The 20,623-nt window shown below is 38.4% G+C and overlaps 1 protein-coding gene across 1 annotated transcript; it reads right to left on the bottom strand.

Annotated features, from left to right (window-relative positions):
* Positions 1-6,264: 6,264 nt before the first annotated feature.
* On the bottom strand, positions 6,265-10,950 carry LOC128613083 (up-regulator of cell proliferation-like; the record flags this gene model as incomplete). Its single annotated transcript, XM_053633645.1, has 1 exon — positions 6,265-10,950. A coding segment is annotated over one exon (4,686 nt), but the record flags the coding sequence as incomplete, so codon positions are not given.
* Positions 10,951-20,623: the final 9,673 nt, after the last annotated feature.

The raw sequence follows: 20,623 nt of genomic DNA, 5'->3' as shown, positions 1-20,623 counted from the left end.
TTATTAGTTATTTATATGTTATTTCTTTTCATATGCACTGAGAAACAAAGGTGCTGAAAAAAATCCCTTAAAAACATTTAAAAATATTTTTTGTATGGCAGTTGCAGGGAGTTCATAAGACTGTGATAGGAATGTCAGTGTCATGTTAAATTATTATTAAATTAATTTTAATTAATCTGCACAGTTGTACAAATGAGATATAAACATAAGTTACTCTGGATAAGGGTGTCTGCCAAATGTAGTAAATAAGTTACTAGGTTTCACAAACTGAAAAGTGAAATTATTAAAATAACAAGATTTGTCATTTATTACAAAAGTTTCGCTTAATGTAAGCCTACTTAAAATCTTAAGACGTATAATTTAGGCTACATTTAAGGAGTTTAAGGAGTTCAGCTGGCAAAAAATGTTTGGGACCTACTGTACAGAAGTATGATGTTGGGCATCTGCAGAGATAGCACACCAATCTTCTAATGGATTTCCCTAGATTTGGGGTTTTGATGATGCTGCTGGAACACACTGTCCAAAATCATCCTGTTTGTTTTTATTTTGTTTGAAAATATACATGAAACACACATGTTTCACCCATCGTTATTACATATTCAGGTTGTTAGCGACCCAGAGTCTATATCTAACGTGGATGGATCTCTAAAGTGCCCCAATAGTATAAAACTGTACTAATATTTTATTAACAATTACAAAATAATCAAATACAGCATATTTCATTATATTTTGACATTTTATTTGTCAAAAAAAATACACTGTTAAAATTACGCACCTAATTCAATAGTGACATTATTGTAGCATTTTCATTCAATCATTTCAGTCACCATAACAAAATTAACATCATTAAATATTTAATATTTCATAAGTCAAGAAATTTCATCATGTATGATTTTCATGGCTAAAAACAGGGGCGTTAGCTGTACTGTTAATCATCCTGGGCTGAGCCTAGATTCTTCTCCGTGCATTTTTTTCAGCTCAATTAAGTTCTGTTTTATGGACCCTGTGGTAACTTGTATGACATGATCAGAAAAAGCTGGATTTATCATAAAACCTGCTACAGCCCCCAATGCCCAGGCCAGGTTACACCCCTGGACTTAAAAACAATATTATCAAGTAATATTATGATATTATTAATATTTTCCAGATAAATGTGGCACCTTCTATGCTTCCTCCTGTAAATTCAGCATCTGGCTCATATTTGGGGTCTGGATCATTGGCATGTTACTCTCAATAGGCTACTATCGTAGTCATAATCATCAAGATCAATATTTTTTTCGCTGACAGCTTCCTCATCAGATCCACCATCAAACGACGCTAATATTTGATTAAAAACTTGTTCTGCAGTAAATCGCTGAACCATGCCAAAATTTGTACTGTTTCTTTTATGTCTGGGGTCATTATGATTGACACATTACATCATCATTGTTTACCAAACATTCCCACCTTGAGGAATAAAAGTGAACTGCACTTATTGAGCCGTGAGAGATTCAGAATTGTTGTGCAGAAAAATATACTTATACTATTACATACCTCGGGCCTATAACCTTTTTACAAAAAAATATTAATTATAAAACAGATATTATTTGACAATAATTTTTTTTTCTTGTAATGTTGTTGATAATAAATAGATTGAGGAATTCAAAGAAGGTGGGGGACTAATGTGAAAAAATAAACGAGGGGGAGGGTGTTGATTGACGTCCCGGCTTGACGACCTGAGGTATGCGTTTAAGGGTTAAATTATAATTTTTATGTAAACCTTAAGAAACACCAGGATATATTAACCCTTGTGCGTCTTTATGGACATTTTTGTCTTTTTTTTAATCATTTTGTCTGTGTTAATCCAATTTTGCAAAAGGTGTGTCTTTTTATTGGAATTTTAATATTTCACCCTTATTTGAATTCATAAATTTGTTGTAAACTAGGTACACAAAATACTTACAGTCAGGATCTTAAGGACAAAAACATCCTCATTGAAACCCATACAAACTGCAATATTTAATCTTTACGACTTTTAAGCATATTATTATGCATTCTGTGTTAATAGGCTTTTATTTTGTTGACCAGGTTTCAAAACATTGAATTTTGTAAATAAATAAATAAATAAATATATATATATATATATATATATATATATATAAAATTGGAAAGGTGTATTATTTTCTCAAGTTTAGCCTCTGGGGAAAATCCATCCTTTTCCTTTTTTCTGATTCTGCTGTACTATAGAGTGATGCAGACTGAATAACTGATGCAGCTATAATTGTGTGTGTGTGTGTGTGTGTGTGTGTGTGTGGATATCAGAGTTGTGGCTTGTATGTGTGTACTGGAAATATTATGTGTGTGAAGTTTGAAAGAAAGAAATGATATTATACTGGAAATCACAAATCCCACCCCATGTATATGAGTCAAAGAAGGTTCCTTTGACGCTTTGAAGACTTTTGCATTGTGTAAAGAAACCGGCATTTAAAGGGTTAAAATTCTGAAAACTAATGAATGTTTGACATAAGTTAAGACATCACTATGCAAAGCAGAAGCTATACATCAACATTGTCCAGAAGCTCCGCCCACTTCTCTGGCCTTGGTCTCATTTGAGATGGACAGTAGCACAGTGGAGTCATGTTTTGTGGTCGGACGAGTCGACATTTCAAATCGGACAAAACAGCCGATGTGTTCTCCGGGCCAAAGAGCAAAAGGCCCACCCGAGCTGTTATCAGCATCAGGTCCAAAAGCCAGTGTCTGTCATGGTATGGGGTGTGTCAGTGCCCATGGCATGGGTAACTTGCACATCTCTGAGGGCATCATTAATACAGAAAGATATGTACACATTTTGGAGCAATATATGTTGCCATCCAGAGCAGGACAACACCAAACCACATTCTGCCCAGATGGTTGCATAAGCAGAGAGTGCGGGTGCTAGCATGACCTGCTGCGGTCCTGACCTGTCTCATAACCCTAACCCTAACCTGTCTCTCAGTCTCTCTGAGAATGTGTGGCACATTGTGTACCACAAGTGCAAAATAAGGCAAGTAAGGCCTTGTACAGTTGCGCAGCTGAAGAAATGCATAAACTTATTAAATGCTTGCTAAACTTAACCAACTGGTGTCTTCACTCAGCGTCCAAACACTTAATAAGTGTTATTAAAAGAAAAGCTGATGTTGCACAGTGGTCAACAGTCGACCGTCCCAACTTTTTGGAGTGTGTTGCAGTCATCAGATTTAAAATGAGTGCATTTAAAAAAAAAATAAATCAAATTCAGAAAGTAAAACATCAAATAATGTGTTTTCAATATAGTACAAGGTGAGTCAAATTACTCTTTTTGTTAGTTTTTTGCATTTTCCATACTGTCCCAAATTTTTCACAATTGGGGTTGTACATTTGTATATGTATATGAGTCATTCCATCAAACGGGTGCCATTTGCTTGTTGTAAATCTTCCAAATTAACCTTTTAAAAAATATATATTTTTTCAACACCAAATCTAATAACACACGTATTTAACTATTCAAAATTTTATAAGGTTTCTAAGCAGAAGATGGTTGCATTTTTTTCAGTCCTGTTACCAAAACTCATGTGCCATTTAAAATGCATGAAAACTTCTCAACTAATTCCTTTGTTTTTCCCTCAAGAAAGTGTTTATTTAAAAAAAAAAAAAAAAAAAAAAAAAAAAAAAAAAAATGGTTGGTTACACATTCAAATAATTGATATTTGTGACAAAAAGAATCACTAAAAAAAATCACTGTATATGCACACAAGTTGTATTTTTCTAAAAAAAAAAAAATATATAAATAAATAAATAAAAAGAAAGAAAGAAAGAAAGAAAAGGCAAAGCTATATTTTCCCTTTTAAAGGAGACCCTAACCTTAAGTTTATACATTTTTTATCATGTAATTTATTAAATAATTTGATAAATTATGGACCAAATATAATAGATTTTTTTATTATTATTATTTTATTTTATTTTTTGCTTTCTTGCCAGAGTCATATTTCGCTGCAGTTCTCGCCTGGTGTCCCACTGAAGCTAAGCAGGGTTGAGCCTGGCCAGTACCTGGATGGGAGACCAAAAACTAAGGTTGCTGCTGGAAGTGGTATTAGTGAGGCCATCAGGGGGTGCTCACACTGTGGTCTGTGTGGGTCCTAATGCCCCAGTATAGAGACTGGGACACCATAATGTAAAAACAGCAGCGTTTTTCGGAAGAGATGTTAAACTGAGGTCCTGACCCTCTGTAGTTATTAAAAATCCCCATTGGCCTTTATCTATCATGGTTCCCTAATAATCTCCATCCCTGAATTAGCTACATCACTCTCCTCTCCTCTCCACTAATAGCTGGTGTGGGGTGGATGTTCTGGTGCACTATGGCTGCGGTCGCATCATCCAGGTGTATGTTACACACTGGTGGTGGATAACGGGAATGAGTGTGTGTGTGCATGCCTGTGTGTTTTTGTGTTTGTGAGAGTGTGCATGGCTATGTGTGCATGTTTATATTGAAGGGATATTCTATATGCTTGTAGTTCTTCACAGCAAAGGCAGTGGAAAGGGAAAGAAGGAGATAGAGGGGAAGGGAGGGAGAGAGAGATTGAGGGAGAGACAGAGAGAGAGGAGATAGAGAGGGTGGTGGGTGTGTTTCGCTCCTTCCCCTTCAGCATACAATGGGTGGGTGTTTCTGGCTCCTGCATAGTATGGGTTCTCTCCATCTTCATCTACAAAAGATATGAAAGACAAAAACAAAGTTGAAGATATTATGCAAGTCGTCAGATCTCTGCATTGCCTAGCAGTATCTAAGATCAGTTTGAAAATATTCCTGCTTGTCTACAAAACACTAAATGGTTCAGTTGGAAAAACTACATCCATTAGTGTTTTAGCTAGAATTGCATTAAATTTATAAAAAAAAACAACCTTTTCTAAGAAGTCTTCTCTTTCTAAAAGGAACAGAACTGAAAGTAACAGGACTGAGTTTCTAGCATAGAATTAGCAAATACATGAAATATAGCCACATGGCATATAGGAAAATAGCATGAGGACAAATTTTTGGTACTAGTGATTTACCAAAAATTTGTATTTTTAAAATAAACAAATAACATCTAAGAAATGATTTAAGTAACAGGACTGTACACTGAGATTAACCTTCTCAGTCATAATTACAACATCATCAAATATACAGAAAACAAAATGAGAGAACTTACTTTTGGTCTTCCCATGGCCTTCAGAAGATCCAGATGATACAACGTCCTGGTCAACATGTGCCTTGTTCCAAATGTTTTCAGAGGGAGGAGGTGTTAAAGTTAAAACCCGGGGACACGACTAAAATGTGTATATTAATTAAAATATTACGGATTGCTTATGAAAAAGAATATTTAAACTGTAGATGAAATATGAACACAACAATGCAAAAAAAGATTTCTAAAGTGCAGTAAAGTGTAGTGTTAGAGAGCGTGGACAGGTAACACATTTTATCAGTGTTCTAGGTAGTTTTTATTAATGTTTTAAATTATATATTTTTAATTTGCTCTTAGATTAAAGTGCAGACACTTTGCTTGATAATAAGATGTATTTTTCAGTTAATTGTCATGCATATTTATACATATAATGTCCTGGGGACAGAAATGGCACCCATTCAGTGGAATGGCTCATATGAATGTATGATTATAGAAGTGTTGAATGAATATGAGAAATTATTAGTTTATTGTATTATGTATTAGTTTATTTGTAAATCACACTGAATAAAATTTGTCCTTGCAACCAATTTTGATTGACAGATATATTTATGGTATGAATTGTTTATGCAGTTCATGAATATACTCATACAATCATACAATATATTCTGAATAACACATTCATTTGAATTTCAGAAAGTAGTGAATACACATAATTGTAACATTTATAACAAAGATTTGTAACAATTGTAACCAAGTGATTAATAAACATAATTGTAACATTTGAATTAACATCACAAACACAGAAATAATCCAATCACCAAGATGTTATAACAATCCTAACTACACTTTTTAAAAATGTTTATCATTGTAGACATACAGATATAATGTTTAAAAGAAACCATTTAAATCCATGAAAATCACTTTTAGTAAAATTGATTCTATATTTAGATAATAGTAAGTAAGAAGAAGCTCAATTGTCAGATACAGTATAACTAGTGCTCCAGTTCGTAATTCCCCTGAGCGATAACATTTGTGATGGAACTGTGAGTGATGGAGTTGTCCTCTTCACAAATGGCAACATTTTTTCCAGTGATATTTTGCAGGTTATCTATTATTTAATATTAAACATGCACTTCAGACTAATAAAAGCCTGATCTTTAGTGATTGTCTTCCACGCATCTGGATATACAGCTGGCAATGCTTTATACCTTTCAGCAAATTGCGTATTGAATGTCACCAGCACATACTTCCAGTAATCTGAGGCCTCTATGGACATGTCAGGTGCAATATGCCAGTCTGGGTAGTATTTCCGGTAGTCTTTGTACGGATGAGGTTGGAAATTTGTTTCACGGTTTTGAAATGTCCCATTGCCATGAACACTAGATGTGCAAATCTCTTCACAAAGGATATTAGTCGTTACGGATCGGTACATACCCAGTCCTTGTGGTCTGTGCACAGCTGCATGGTGTAGCTGATGTTCCTTCCCACCTGCCTCACATGGTGTTTTGCAAAAGGGACACTGCACTCCACACCCAAACACCTTCTTGAAAAGCTCATCTTGGGGTTTTACTGGCACATTTTTCAGAGTCTCAGTGGTATCAGTTGACTCGGTGATCTCCTTTGCTATTTGCTGTTTCAGGTCATCAATGCATTCATAGAGACTTTTGGTGAATGGTTCACAACAGCTTGTGTTCTGAAACAGGACCCTCTCCACTGTGCTCATGGATATTGAGATGACATCACTCATAGCTTTGCAAAGGTTTTGGATCAGAATTGTGGTACCTTCTGCATTATTGGGCAAAGGAGACCCATTGGCTTCAAGCTTAGATGCTTCTACTGCGTTAGTGATCTTTTTAACTACTCTGTCCAGCTTCTTCATTTTCAATTCTTGCAAAGATATGTCTTTGGAGAAGCATTTAATGATGTGATTGTATATCCAGTCTTTGACATAATTCTCATAATGCAAAATATACTCTACAAAGTCACTGAATTTGGATTTTTCCAGTAGTTCCTTCAGGATGGTGTACTGAAACAGTGCTCGTGAACTATACTCAGTAGATTTACGCTCCAAAACTGCATCAACAATGTCAGGTCCGATACCATGGTCGATGTACTCAGTCACTGCTGGTTTGAGACAGAGCTGAGTGAAGTCTCGTGCTTTCCTCTGGCACTGGTCCCTCTCTCTGTACAAATCAATGAAATCAGAGACATACTGCCTCTTAAATTTCTGTATATGATTTAATGGATCTTGCTCAGTGATATACTTCCTGTGCATCGCTGTGAATTTCCGAGAAGCAATGCCACAAATGTGCAATTTAAGGTCAAGTTCAAATTTGGTAGTGAATTTGGAGCCTGCTTTTTTGAGGTGTTCATCAATTTTATCAAGGACATCTTTTGTAAATGTCTCTTGGTAATCACTTTTGGATTGTGTGAACTGTTCAATCATCCTACTACAACTGTTAATGACATCAACTGCAACAATCTGTAGGTCTTGCTTTAGACTTTTTTGCATAAAAAGGTTGATTAGTTTTTCAAAATTTTTCCCCAAGTTTAAATGTCTTGTCTTGGTCTTGAAATCTTCTTGCCCATACTGTGTCAAACTCTTAACTTTCTGCAAATACTCCATGACTTGGCGATTTCCTAAACTTGCTCGCAGTTGCTTCAAAACATCAGCAGGAACATCCTTTTCTTTTAGACCAGTGATGTTTGCCACCTCTTTTCCCCACATTCTCTCAAAATCAGCTTTGAGGTCATCATCAGACACTGCATCGTTACGATATTTGTAATTCTGCAGTAACTGCCGGACTTGACACTCAATCATAGCAGCTTGCTTATTTTGTATCTCTTCTACTTTCTCCTTGTTTCTCCTCTTCTCAGCAGCAGCTTCTAATTTCTTTCTCACTTCATGCTTCATTTCAGTCTCCAGAGATTTAATGCTATTGGTAAAATCAGCTTTGTACTTTTCCACTAAATGCACATTACAGTCTTTCCTTTTGTAGTAGACTTTCAATTTGTCAGTAATTTCTTTTGTTTGAACTGCAATCTCCCTATGTGAATTATTTTGAAGTGCCTCAACAACCTCATGAATACTGTTGCTTTCAGCGTTAGATATTTGAACTTCTGCACTAGCAAACAAAGACAGGATATGTCTTCTGAAAGACCACTCCCATTCAGAAAACTCTCTGCAAAGGTCATCATAGGCACGGGCCACAAGGGTGTTTCTGAAACTAAATATAAAGTTCTCAAACTTCACTGCCCTCCATAAGCTACTTATCCACTGCAGGAACTCTGGGATCTGGTAGGGTTGTTCATCTTTTCTTGCTTTAAGCATCTCCAAGAGGTTTTTCTTAAAATCCAACACAGCTACACTGTAGCCTGTATTAACTGGTGCCATTGGTGGTGTGCCATGCCATAGGCCTGGTATATACCAGTTGTTCTTTTCCACATCATAATCTAAGACATCTGTGAATTTCTTCACATTAGGCTGCTTTTCCATTTCAGCTGCAATCACTGTCATCTCATTTAATTGGTCCAGGAGCTTTTTTCGGTCTGTCATGTTTTTGTCATATGCAGATACACCAGCAACATTTTGGTGGACAAAGTGGCAGACTGTTTTTTTACCAACCTCCTTCATCCGTAAAAAAGCATGAACTGCTATCTGTAAGATGTCCTTCATCTCTGTGGAATTCTCCATTGCTATATTGATGATGGTTACATCACTCAGACCAATCACAAATGTGGCCAACTCATTGTCATGTTCATAACTGTCTTCCAGTTGTGCCAGTGCTGGTGATTTCAAACCCTCTGTATCAATCAGAAGGACAAAGTCACAACATAACTCCTCCTTCAAGTCATTACCCACAGGAAGGAAAATCATGAATGCTCCACGTGTGCATCGTCCACTGCCCACTGCAAACTGAACTCCAAACATAGTGTTGAGTAGTGTTGATTTACCCGTACTCTGAACCCCTAACACAGTGATAACCAGCAAACGGCTCTCCTGACCAACCATCCTGTGAAGCTCCATGAGAACTTCACTCACCCATTTCTTTGAGATATTTGATGCATCTCCATCAAGTAGTTCAAGAGGAAACCCAGCTAGAAGCATTTTGGCAGCCAGAGTAGGGAGATTGAGACTGAGAATTTTGTCAGACATTTTAGTTGAACCAAATGAAGCAGCCGCATAGATTTGTCCCATTTCTCTCAAGTAGTGTTCTATGCCAAGAGAACAATCAAGAAGCTCCTGGTCTAATCGAACTATAGCATCTTTGTCTTTCTGCTGTTCGCACTTTGTATATTTGTGTCGAAGGTTTGACATGTCTTTGCGCGATCGCATGTCCAGCTTTAGTCCCAGCCATCTGAGAAAAAAGGCTCGCTCAGTGTCATCAGAGGCTGACAATGCCTTTATTAAGATGTCCATTGTTTCTGTCAATTTATAGTTGCTTTGTTTCTTCCAAATGTCATCTTTGTCTTTTTGAAGTTTGACCTTATACTCCTCCAAAGTCAACCCTCCTGGTTGTTGTAATCGGCATTCCTCTTTTTCTATCTGAGCCAGTCTTTTCCAGTTTTCACCTTGCAGTGGCAGCCGTGTCTTTTTATATTCCACTATTTGACGAACTCCAATACTTTTCATGATTTTCTCTGCTTTTTCCTCTGCTGATCCACAGGCTCTGTTTTCACATTCATCAATGCAAAGACCTAATTCCTGAGCAATTTTCTTCATACTCTCAATTTCTGTGATTGATGATCTGTGATTCTCACTTAGCACTTTGTTAATGGCAGAACTGATCATGATTGAGAAATTAGCCAAATTCACTGTATAATTTTTCACAATGGTGCGATCTCTTTCCAATTGCAGAGTATCAACTGCTGCTTTGATAGAAGACTTCACATTCTGGCTCATATTTCTCTGAGCATTAACCACAAGAAAGATATTGGTTTTCCTTCCTTGTAAAGAAGCAAATAACCTGTGCTCCATTTTTTCAACACTGTCCAGGAACACAAAGACAGCTGTTGACACCTGAGTAAGGAAACTGAATTGTGTTTCAAATGTGCAAACATCTCCTCTTAAATTAGCAATAGCCACTGGCTCAGGAAAGACATCAATGCTATTGTTTCCACATGGCAGACTCCAGCATATTTCAACCATGCCATTAGCGATTATCCTTGGAGCAGATCCTCCAATCATTTCTCGATGTGAAAAGAAGTCATGGTGCTGCTGTGAATTGTTGAGCACTTGGTTCAAAACCTGTGACTTGGACAAACTGCAGTTGCTTAGCCTCACAAACGATATTAAGGGAATTTTTGCAGGAACGACACCGTCCTCAACAAACCCTTTAGATTCTGACATTGAATGTGGACGCCATTCTTTCAGGATACCTCTAAGAGCCCATAACATGAGAGTGCTTTGATTGTGTACTCCTTGAGGTAACAGGAATGGTATTGCAAACTGGCACATTGACATTTTAAGTGCCATCTCTTGCTGAAGGAAACTGTCTGCACAGACGAAGAGGGCAGTGTGAAGATCTAGAAGATTTGGGTTAGCATCACAGCTCTGCTCAGCAAACATGTCATCTGTGTCATTATTTTCACCAGGTACACATAAAGATCTTGAATTTGAATTAACCATCAGTAATCTGCGTAGGAAAGCCCATGGTAAGGCTTGCAGTGAGTGAACCTCTTCATCAGATACACTGGCACTGTTGATCTCCAGCAAAGACCTCAGAGTCAGCTTGTTTGGGTAGTACTTTTCCAGTCCCAGTGTTTTCAAAAATGCACGAAAATCATCTGAAAGTAGAGATCATTTTATATCAATGTTAATATCACTATTATTTTAGAAAATATGCCTCACCCTAGAAAAAAAATCTATCAGATTTAAGATATTCAGATCTCTGTATTATCTCTACAGTCTCATTTAGACAGCAGTGAGGCCAAATGAAAATGAAACTGTGAACTATCCCCAATTCTCCTGTCTCTCTTTTTCTCCTGAGACAAAAGTCTCAAATGCATTTCTTCTTGAGTTTCAGTAGAGATCTCAACAAAGTAACATTCTGTCCTCACATCAAGTAAATTTGTCAAGTTCATTCAAATATGCTGCCACGTTTATGACAAACATACTAATGTATATTTAGAGAGATGTACTGTTTACTTTTGATATAATATAATGTCTTAGTATATTAATTAGAGATGTCCACTGTTGTATTTACAATACACAGCAAAATCCCCAGTGTTGATTTAACACCCACTGTGTTGAATTTACACCCTACAATGTTTATATAAGTCCACTGGACTCAAATAAACACTCTTGGTGTTAATTCAACACTAGGGATTTTACTGTGTAGGACAATCTAAGTGTTTGGAGAAAAGCAGTCTAGTGTACTTATATGTGATATGTGATTGTATGTTATTTGTTAGCATACTTGAAGAGAAATTCACTTGGTGGCAAGTATTCTATATTCCAACTATTATTTTAGTTTTAGATGTAATTATATGGGTATTCTGAATACTCAGGTTTACCTATTTATTATTATTTATGTATGTTTCATGTTTTAATTCAGTAATACTATTCTCATTATTTATTACATGAATAAAATATAGTGGAATTAAAAATGGAATTACATTAATTTTTACTTCCACTATATTTTTTTTAGTGGAAAATGTATTTTTTTATTTATTTCAACATCATTTAAACTTAATTTTGTTTGGCAGTCAATAATTAACAACTTAAAAAAGACATAGTACATGAGCTAGTGAACAAAAGATTTTTTTTTTTTTTTAATCTATAGTCTTAAACCCAAATCAGTGTATAGCAAAAAAATAAAAAATAAAAAATAAAAAATAAAAATAAAAAAATAAAAAAAATTGAAGAAGATGAATTGGCCAAGTTCAAGGATGCCAAATAACTACAATTAATCAAACCAATAATTAACTTATTTAGAGCAAGAATTATTTCTTGATTCCACTGAATAAATCTAAATGCAATATAATGCGATACATGTACATTTACATTTATGGCATTTGGCAGATAGATGTTTTCAACCATTTTTATTTCTTTGCCATGCACATTATATTCCATCAGTTTACTTCCCCAAAACTAAATTTAGAAGAAGCTTCTATTTTTCCCTTTTCATGCATTATTGTGACCACCTCAGTATTTACTCACCTTTGAGCTGCTTTAACTCCATTTGTGCGGATCCTGAGCCACAGTCTTTTACTAAAGGAAACATGTTTAATTAGACACCGGTAGTTGGCTTGCAGTTACAAAGTATTATTAATCAAAGTATAGTAGTATAGTATATAATTAATTTAAAAAACGTATAAATATTTGAACAAACATTTAATACTCTAAAATGCTAGTGTGTAGTTCATACTTTCATCTGTGTCAACAGATGTTTCTTCACCATGTTGGTTATTATACATTTTCAGAAATACCTGGAGAAATACAGAACATGATTTGATGCATTAAATGTTATGTTAAGGTGTGTAATCAGTGCATGAATCATACATTGACTGGGCAAATAAAAAAAAAGCTGACCCCCTCTGAAAGAGAGCTGAAGCATTACACTATTTAGTGTGACATTTCGAAATAGAAGTGCTCAGAAGTCACTTACTGCTATTATCATAAGAGAAACACCACCACAGCTCTGTTTGTGACACTGTAAATTTGTAAAACACCCAACTGAACACTGTAATTCCATATTTGGATAAACACACCTGAACAAGCTAACCAAGGTCTTCAGGATTACTAGAATGTAAAGAGGTTTGAGCTAACGTCTGCAGTTTTGAAAACCCCTGTGATAGTTCATGCTTTACTGTTGCCAGTATTATACGTAGTAATATTTTAGACCTCATTGGCAAGCATAAGCTATTGTATGTCAATCATAATTACTGTGAAATACTGTTCATTTTTATTATTTGTTATGCTTATATTACATTTGCTCATTTCTCAAAATGCATGAATAAAGTACAGTATCTCACAATAGTTAGTACACCCCTCACATTTTTGTAAATATTTGATTACATCTTTTCATGTGACAACACTGAAGAAATGACACTTTGCTACAATGTAAAGTAGTGAGTGTACAGCTTGTGTAACAGTGTAAATTTGCTGTCCCCTCAAAATAACTCAACACAGCCATTAATGTCTAAACCGCTGGCAACAATAGTGAGTACACCCCTAAGTGCAAATGTACAAATTGGGCCCAAAGTGTCAATATTTTGTGTGGCCACCATTATTTTCCAGCACTGCTTTAACCCTCTTGGGCATGGAGTTCACCAGAACTTCACAGATTCCTATCACTGGATTCCTCTTCCACTCCTCCATGACGACATCACGGAGCTGGTGGATGTTAGAGACCTTGTGCTCCTCTACCTTCCGTTTGAGGATGCCCCACAGATGCTCAATAGGGTTTAGGTCTGGAGACATGCTTGGCCAGTCCATCACCTTCACCCTCAGCTTCTTTAGCAAGGCAGTGGTCGTCTTGGGGGTGTGTTTGGGGTTGTTATCATGCTGGAATACTGCATACTGATCATGCTCTGCTTCAGTATGTCACAGTACATGTTGGCATTCAGGGTTCCCTCAATGAACTGTAGCTCCCCAGTGCCGGCAGCACTCATGCAGCCCCAGACCATGACACTCCCACCACCATGCTTGACTGTAGGCAAGACACACTTGTCTTTGTACTCCTCACCTGGTTGTCCATGTCCTTAGTCTGCTTGTCTTCAGCAAACTGTTTGCGGGCTTTCTTGTGCATCATCTTTAGAAGAGGCTTCCTTCTGGAACGACAGCCATGCAGACCAATTTGATGCAGTGTGTGGCGTATGGAATCTGCCCACACACACTAAATGCCCTCTCTAAATGCCCTCCAATTTTTGATGCTGAAACACAGGATGCACCATGGAGAACGGAGCAGGTATGTCGCCTAAACCCAGAGATGCCAGATTTGTGCCCATTGTAATCAAATACTTTTGCACATTTATCGCAACTTACAAAGTTTAATTCTTTTCCATTTCCTTCAGTAACAACTGAAAATTGTTTCTAAATGTCGGACTTGCCTTGCTTTGTTTGTGTGAAGTAAATAGCCGATTTAATATTCTTCTCAACTTCATTTGTTGACGCCATTATTATTACGTGGCAAATCCCAGGATCCACGCTATATTTTTTTGACCGCCCACTCCCACCCGCAACAAAGTTAAAACTGCCCACTCCCACCTGCAACAAAGGTAAAACCGCCCACTCCCACCCGCAGCAAAGGTAAAACCGCGAGATTTGCGTTGGGTCTTGCGGGATCCCAATCCCAATGCAGTCCTCTACTCCAATGTCTCCAACATAAAATCTCATATATTTTTATTTCCTCTCTTTTCTTGCTAACAACACAGATGTGTAATTTCATTCAGTCGTTCAATGTAATACACAATTTTCTTACCAGTTCTATAAAACACCCATTAAACCTTGTAGATGGAACAGTAAAATCAAATGTTTATAGCTGACAACAAAATAAGGACAAAAATAAAAGTGTAGTGTAGAAATTTATGAGGTATTATATTTGCTTACCGAATGTACTCCCAGCTGGGACAGGTGCTCAGGGTGATGTCTGTGCACATGGTTATGATCAGAATTTATAACCACAAAGTGAAAGCAGATTAACTTGCTCTTACAGGAAATAGCAGGTGAGAAACACCTTGTTCTGGGGGGAGTATGATTTCTTGGAAATTACTCAGAACTTTCTTTATGAACTTTGTTCTTTTGTGTGTTAGAACATGACGTGCCAAGAAAATTCAAAACAGTGAAAGGTAAAGAAAAAAAAATATATATAAAAACTTTACATTTCTATTAACATTTTGGAATTTTTCTAAGATTTTCAAGTAACTTTTCTTAAAATAAGAAAAGAAGTTGGAAAAATTTTATATTCAACATGGAATTCACAATTTTCTGCTTTGACATATAGGTGATTGTCCATGAGTCTCTGAAGCACTCGTATCACATGGGTAAAATGAATTTCTTGGAATGGAGAGTAAATCAAAATGTTGTCAATATAGGCATACATTTTGTACACCATTACTCGTAATGTACGAGACACCAGCATATCTCGTACACCAGTACTCGTAATTCCAGAAGTGGTGCTAAAGGCCATTTTCCACTCATCCATTTCTCGGATGTGGATAAGATTATATGCATTGCACTTGTCTAATTTTGTGAAGATTCAGGCTTCTCTGAGCTGTTTGAGGGCCGATGGGACTAAAGGTAATGGGTAGCGATATTTGGTAGTTACTTGGTTTAGCCCTCAATAATCAGGGCCTGAGACCTCTTCCTTTCTTTTCCACAAAGAAGAAGCTGGCTGATGCTGGTGATGTGGAGGGATGGATGTACCCCTGAGCTAGGGTGATGTAGTCCTGCATGGCTTGACTTTAAGTGAAGGAGAGGGGGTAAATGTGACTGTGAGGGGTCATGGTCCCACGTATGAGGTCAGTGCTTCAGTCGTAGGGCCTGTGAGGAAGCAGGCCAAAGGCTTCCATTTTGCTGAACGCTTCAAAAAAGTTTTGATGCTCCAGAGGGATATTCACATGGCCTGATGAGTCAGGGCTTTCAATGGAGGTAGATGGTGTTGTGGATAAAAATGACATGAAATAAACACGAGGGAGACCTAGTATGAGTAATATGTAATTTTATTGAAAATTCACAGGACTGGTTGGATTCACACTTTAAGATCTTTAAGAGTAACACACTATGGTTTATTAGTCACAGAGAAATATAAGAGCTGAGGAGTGCAGGCTGAGAAACACACACACTCTCATACAGTCAAGGGCGGGTGTGCAGACATAACACACCCAAAGGCCCCAACGCACACACATAACATTATGAGATAACAACATGAGACTAAGGTCTCTCTAAATTGTTTTCTCTCTCTCCCACTTTCAATCCTAATGGTAGTCAGAAAGTCCTCTTTCAAAACATCATGGTAAATTTGATAAGCCTTTTTCAAAACATCATGGTAAATTTGATAAGCCTTTTTTTAAACATCATTGTAATGTAGATGAGCTCTTTATAACCCTATTGGTACTGATATCATAGTCTTTCTAAAATATATTGGTTATTTACCGTGTAAATACAGTATAAATACTGGAGCCTGAGCTCCAGGTGTCAGATCACTTCTGAGAATTTTCATTGGTGTGTATGTCGTGAGGTGGAAATAAAATCTGGACCCTTGCTTCTTCTCACTCACGGCTGGTGTCTTTTTTTCTATCTCCAACTGGGTTTACAGATGTGAGTATTTGCTTCTATGTTGAATTTTAAGTGTCTTTGGGTAATAGGCTAAATTTGGGCCAGCATTTGGCACCCCAGATGGGACTGGGTTAAGATCTATATTATGTCTGTAATCTCTCCCGTGGGACTTCACTCTCTAAGCAACAGATAGGCCGTGTAGGAAGAAGGCATTGCAGACGCCTGTTATTTCAAAGCTCTGTCTTAGTGATCTGTTGTTATGAGTGGGAAGCCCCGGGGTGGGAAGAAAGACTAAAGTTGGTCTCCAAAAGAACCTTGAGTGAGTGAGAAGAGGTAAGAGAAGTGTAAACCGATTGTAATTGTGTAAGGGCTATGTATAAGGTTCATAAGACTGTTTAATGAAATTGTATGTGTTGTGTGAGTGAAAGTCCTGCAATACCACTGGTTAAAGATTCCAGGGCTGGATAGGAAGCAGGTGGATGTGAGGCCTCAAACCCCAGATACCGGCCACTAGAGGTGGTGGCTGCATTGGTGGGGGACCCTAATGCCGTTGGATTGAGTCCAGGTCTGAATAGAGAGGGGTATAAATCCTGGGCCCAGGTCCGGGTCACGCAACTTAGGGAACGGACCCAGCGTGCCCGGTGTATGAATGTGTAATAACAAATCTGCATGCTTATAATATCTGTGGTGTGAGAGCGTGCATGCATGTGCGATAAGCTCTGAAACTTAGTTTTGGAGACAGGGAAAAATGTATTCATTAGTGCTCTGAACATGAGCTCCATACATAAGGAGATATGTGTGTTTGATAAGCTTTGAAAATTAGTGTCGGAGAAAGTTGCATTTAGTTTATATGACTTTAAGCTTCATACATACGGAGCTGGTGTGAAGGTGCTTTATACTCTGAAACCTCAATTGTGTGTATGTAATAAAATAAATATGTGTAATAGTGTGTGAATATAATGTGTATGTGAGCTTGCAGGCGTTGTTGATAAAAAGGAGTGTATGTGTGTGTTCCTATCTGTTCTTATCTGCGCAGGCAGGCCTGCCGTCTGTGTGGACGAAAGAAAAAAAAAGGAAAAACAATACTGTGTGTGTGTGTGCTCTTCAGAGTGAGCTGGGTAACACAGAACATTGTGAGATATTTTTGCTTTTTTTGAATGTTTTGAATCTGGTACAGACTTTCTGTGAGTCGGGTGTGACTGTGTGTATTCTAATTACTTTGGTATCAATAACTGCTGTGAGCATTCAAGAATATTGTAAATATTTTAGACATCTGCCAGACTGCCCATTGTGAAAATAAGAACTTCTAGACCTGTAATATATAACAACATATTCCCAGATTGTGTGATCCAGGGAAGAAGGAAGACTGAAGGTGGGGAAAAAAAGTGTGCATTTTCAGGCCATTGTTGAGAAATGAGTGAGTCAGTCCATTTGGACCTTTCATTTATATTCCATAAATTATGAATGTGTTGTTTAGTTAAAAAGGCCCCAAAATGACAATAATAATATAATTTTTTGCGAAAGCTGCCGCAGGGCCTACGCAGATGATGGCCCCAACTGAGTCCGGGGAGAGCCAGCTGTGGCATCCACAGGAAGACAATGGGGCCCATGTAGTGAGGATGCAAATCTCCGCAGGAGTGGGCGAAACATTGGCATGGATAAAAGGGGGGGTGCAAAAAGAGGCGGGTACTGGGTTGTGGCGCAGTGTAGAAGGGTTGTGTATAGCCCCAGTCAGCTACCTCCCACTCTTGATCAATGAAGCCCATGGCTTGGATCACGCCAATAAGGCCGAAATTATCCAGAAAATCCGTCAGGAATGGTGGTCCCTTTACCTGGCCAGTATGGTGGACCATGCGTTGAACACATGTGATGTGTGCATCAACTACAATGTGCGAAAGAACCTTGCCGCCCCTTAGGACATATTCCCCCGCCGACGGGACCTTTCCGGCATATAATGATGGATCATGTAGACATGGGAGCAGACAACAGGACAGAAGGGAAGCACTACATTCTAGTGATAGTAGACCGCTTCAGCAGGTGGGTGGAGGCGACTGCGACTTCCGAGGAGGACGCGGGGTCCGCGGCTAAATTTTTATGTCGCGAGGTCATTCCCCAATTAGGTATCCCTGATTTTCTGAGTTCGGACAACGGCACCCACTTCGTGAATAATGTCATCAATAATATTGCATCTGCCTTGGGGATAGATCATAAGCTAGGTTGTGTATATCATCCTCAATCCCAGGGCATGGTGGAACGTGTGAACGGTGCCCTACTAAGTAAACTGGTGAAAATATGCGAGAGCTCTCACCTAAACTGGTTCCAAGCCTTACCACTGGCATTGATAAAGATGCGTTCACAGACTAATCGTATGACGCACTTGACTCCTCATGAAATGCTTACTGGGCGCCCAGTGCCCACGGCGTTCACCCGAGGGCCATATACAGGGCCGCCTCTGGCACAACTGGAGGACGAAATGCCGGAGTATGTGCGAACCCTCACCCAAATTCATAGACATTTGTATTCACAGGTTAGTGAGGCAGTCCACGGAGGGAACGAGGTACGGGAGGATGTACGTCAAGTGGCACCTGGGGACCAAGTACACATTTGTACCTTCAAGAGGAAGAGCCCCCTCGGGGCACGCCGGGAAGGACCCTTCTCCGTGGTCGCTGCAACCCCCACGGCTGTGAAAGTTGAGGGGAGGGATCATTGGTATCACTTGAACCAATGCGTCTGCCCCGGATCAGGTACGGGACTGCTACGGCAAGAACAACCTTCGACCACAGGCCTTGACAATACAAGGCAGCCCACTGAGGCGGAGGTGTTAACTGATAGTGACAGTGATTCGGATGCATCCCTGGGCCCTGCCTACGGCACTCGAGCCCAGACTAAGCGGCGGGCTGTGGAAAAACTACATAGACTGTCTCAGTCTGATGCCATTAGCCCAACCGGCTCTCCGCTTCTCTCCCCTCCGTACTATGATATTGACCTTGTTCTCTCGCCCTGAGTAGAAGTGACGGGTGTTGTAGCTACCAGCCCGCAGGAATTTGTAACCCCATCGGAGGAGGATTTTCTGTCTACGCTTGCCACTCTCTGTCAGGACCTTGACGACCCCGCCTTGCCTCTGGGCACAAGTGACTTGGATACGCTGCAGTCCCTTGAAGCACAGTTAAGAGTACCTCCTGAGCTTCAGTCTCCGCATGAATCTTTGCACACTCCCCTACCACCGGTTCCGGAAAGCACGGGTTCCGCCGAGTAGTAGTGCATATGGGGGTAGGGTCATTTTTACAGCAGGGCTAATAGCATACCTGTTCTTTTTCTACGACCCGATGCTGATGTTCAGAAGAACTAATCATACCTTCATTGTATAATGGACTAATCATACCGTCATTATATCCCTGACTGTATACAATTCCATATATAGATTGTGGCTGGTCAAAAGCATGCGTGCCGGAGCTCCAAATTATTCTTTTAATTTTATTTTGAATTCCATGTGTTTCCCTGTTTGGAAACTGAATGAAAATGTGTTAAATTCCAGGATGACGTTCATCTAAACATAGAGCGCGTGCGAGAGATTTTTTTTTTCCTTTCTACAATCTTTTAGTTATCAAATTTCACACTACATATTAAAGTCAAGGTGACTCAATATATATATATATATATATATATATATATATATATATATATATATATATATATATATATATATAAATGCTTAAACATATTTCTGTAAAAATTAAAATCAATCAGTATTTTTTGATGTTATCAGTCCGGAGAGAACTTTAATGGCAGTTTATGTGTTGTGCCACGTTGTTTCTATTGCACAGGCATATCGACATCTTTGCCTGACTAATGATAAAATTGATCAGCTGACATTTGAACCTGTTCCTTGTGAGTGATGTACTTAACAAATTAATAAAAACCTGAAAAGTAAAACAGACCCGAGGTTGCAGTCTCTGCCTAACTCTGAGGCCAAATCACAAGGACCAAAGTGAGACATGTGCAATGTTGTCCATATCAGGCTAAGTCACATCCCCCCTGTTGAGATAATGTTGAGCCTAAACATTTGGTTTAGAGAGCACTGTACTTCACAGCAGTATTAAAATGTAAATAAGTCAAATGAACTGACTCACTAACAAGAGCTGGAATAACCATAACTAATTTGTGTATCTGTGATTCCTATACGGGTACGTGTCTATACGTTGTTAAGCAGTGTAAGTGGGAGTTCTTCTGGCGTGTGGTATTCATGTTG

Source organism: Ictalurus furcatus, chromosome 9 (assembly GCF_023375685.1).
Source record: "Ictalurus furcatus strain D&B chromosome 9, Billie_1.0, whole genome shotgun sequence".
NCBI lineage: Eukaryota > Metazoa > Chordata > Actinopteri > Siluriformes > Ictaluridae > Ictalurus > Ictalurus furcatus.
The sequence above is the reverse complement of the archived record's forward strand: the minus strand, read 5'-3'. Positions and strand labels throughout refer to the sequence as shown.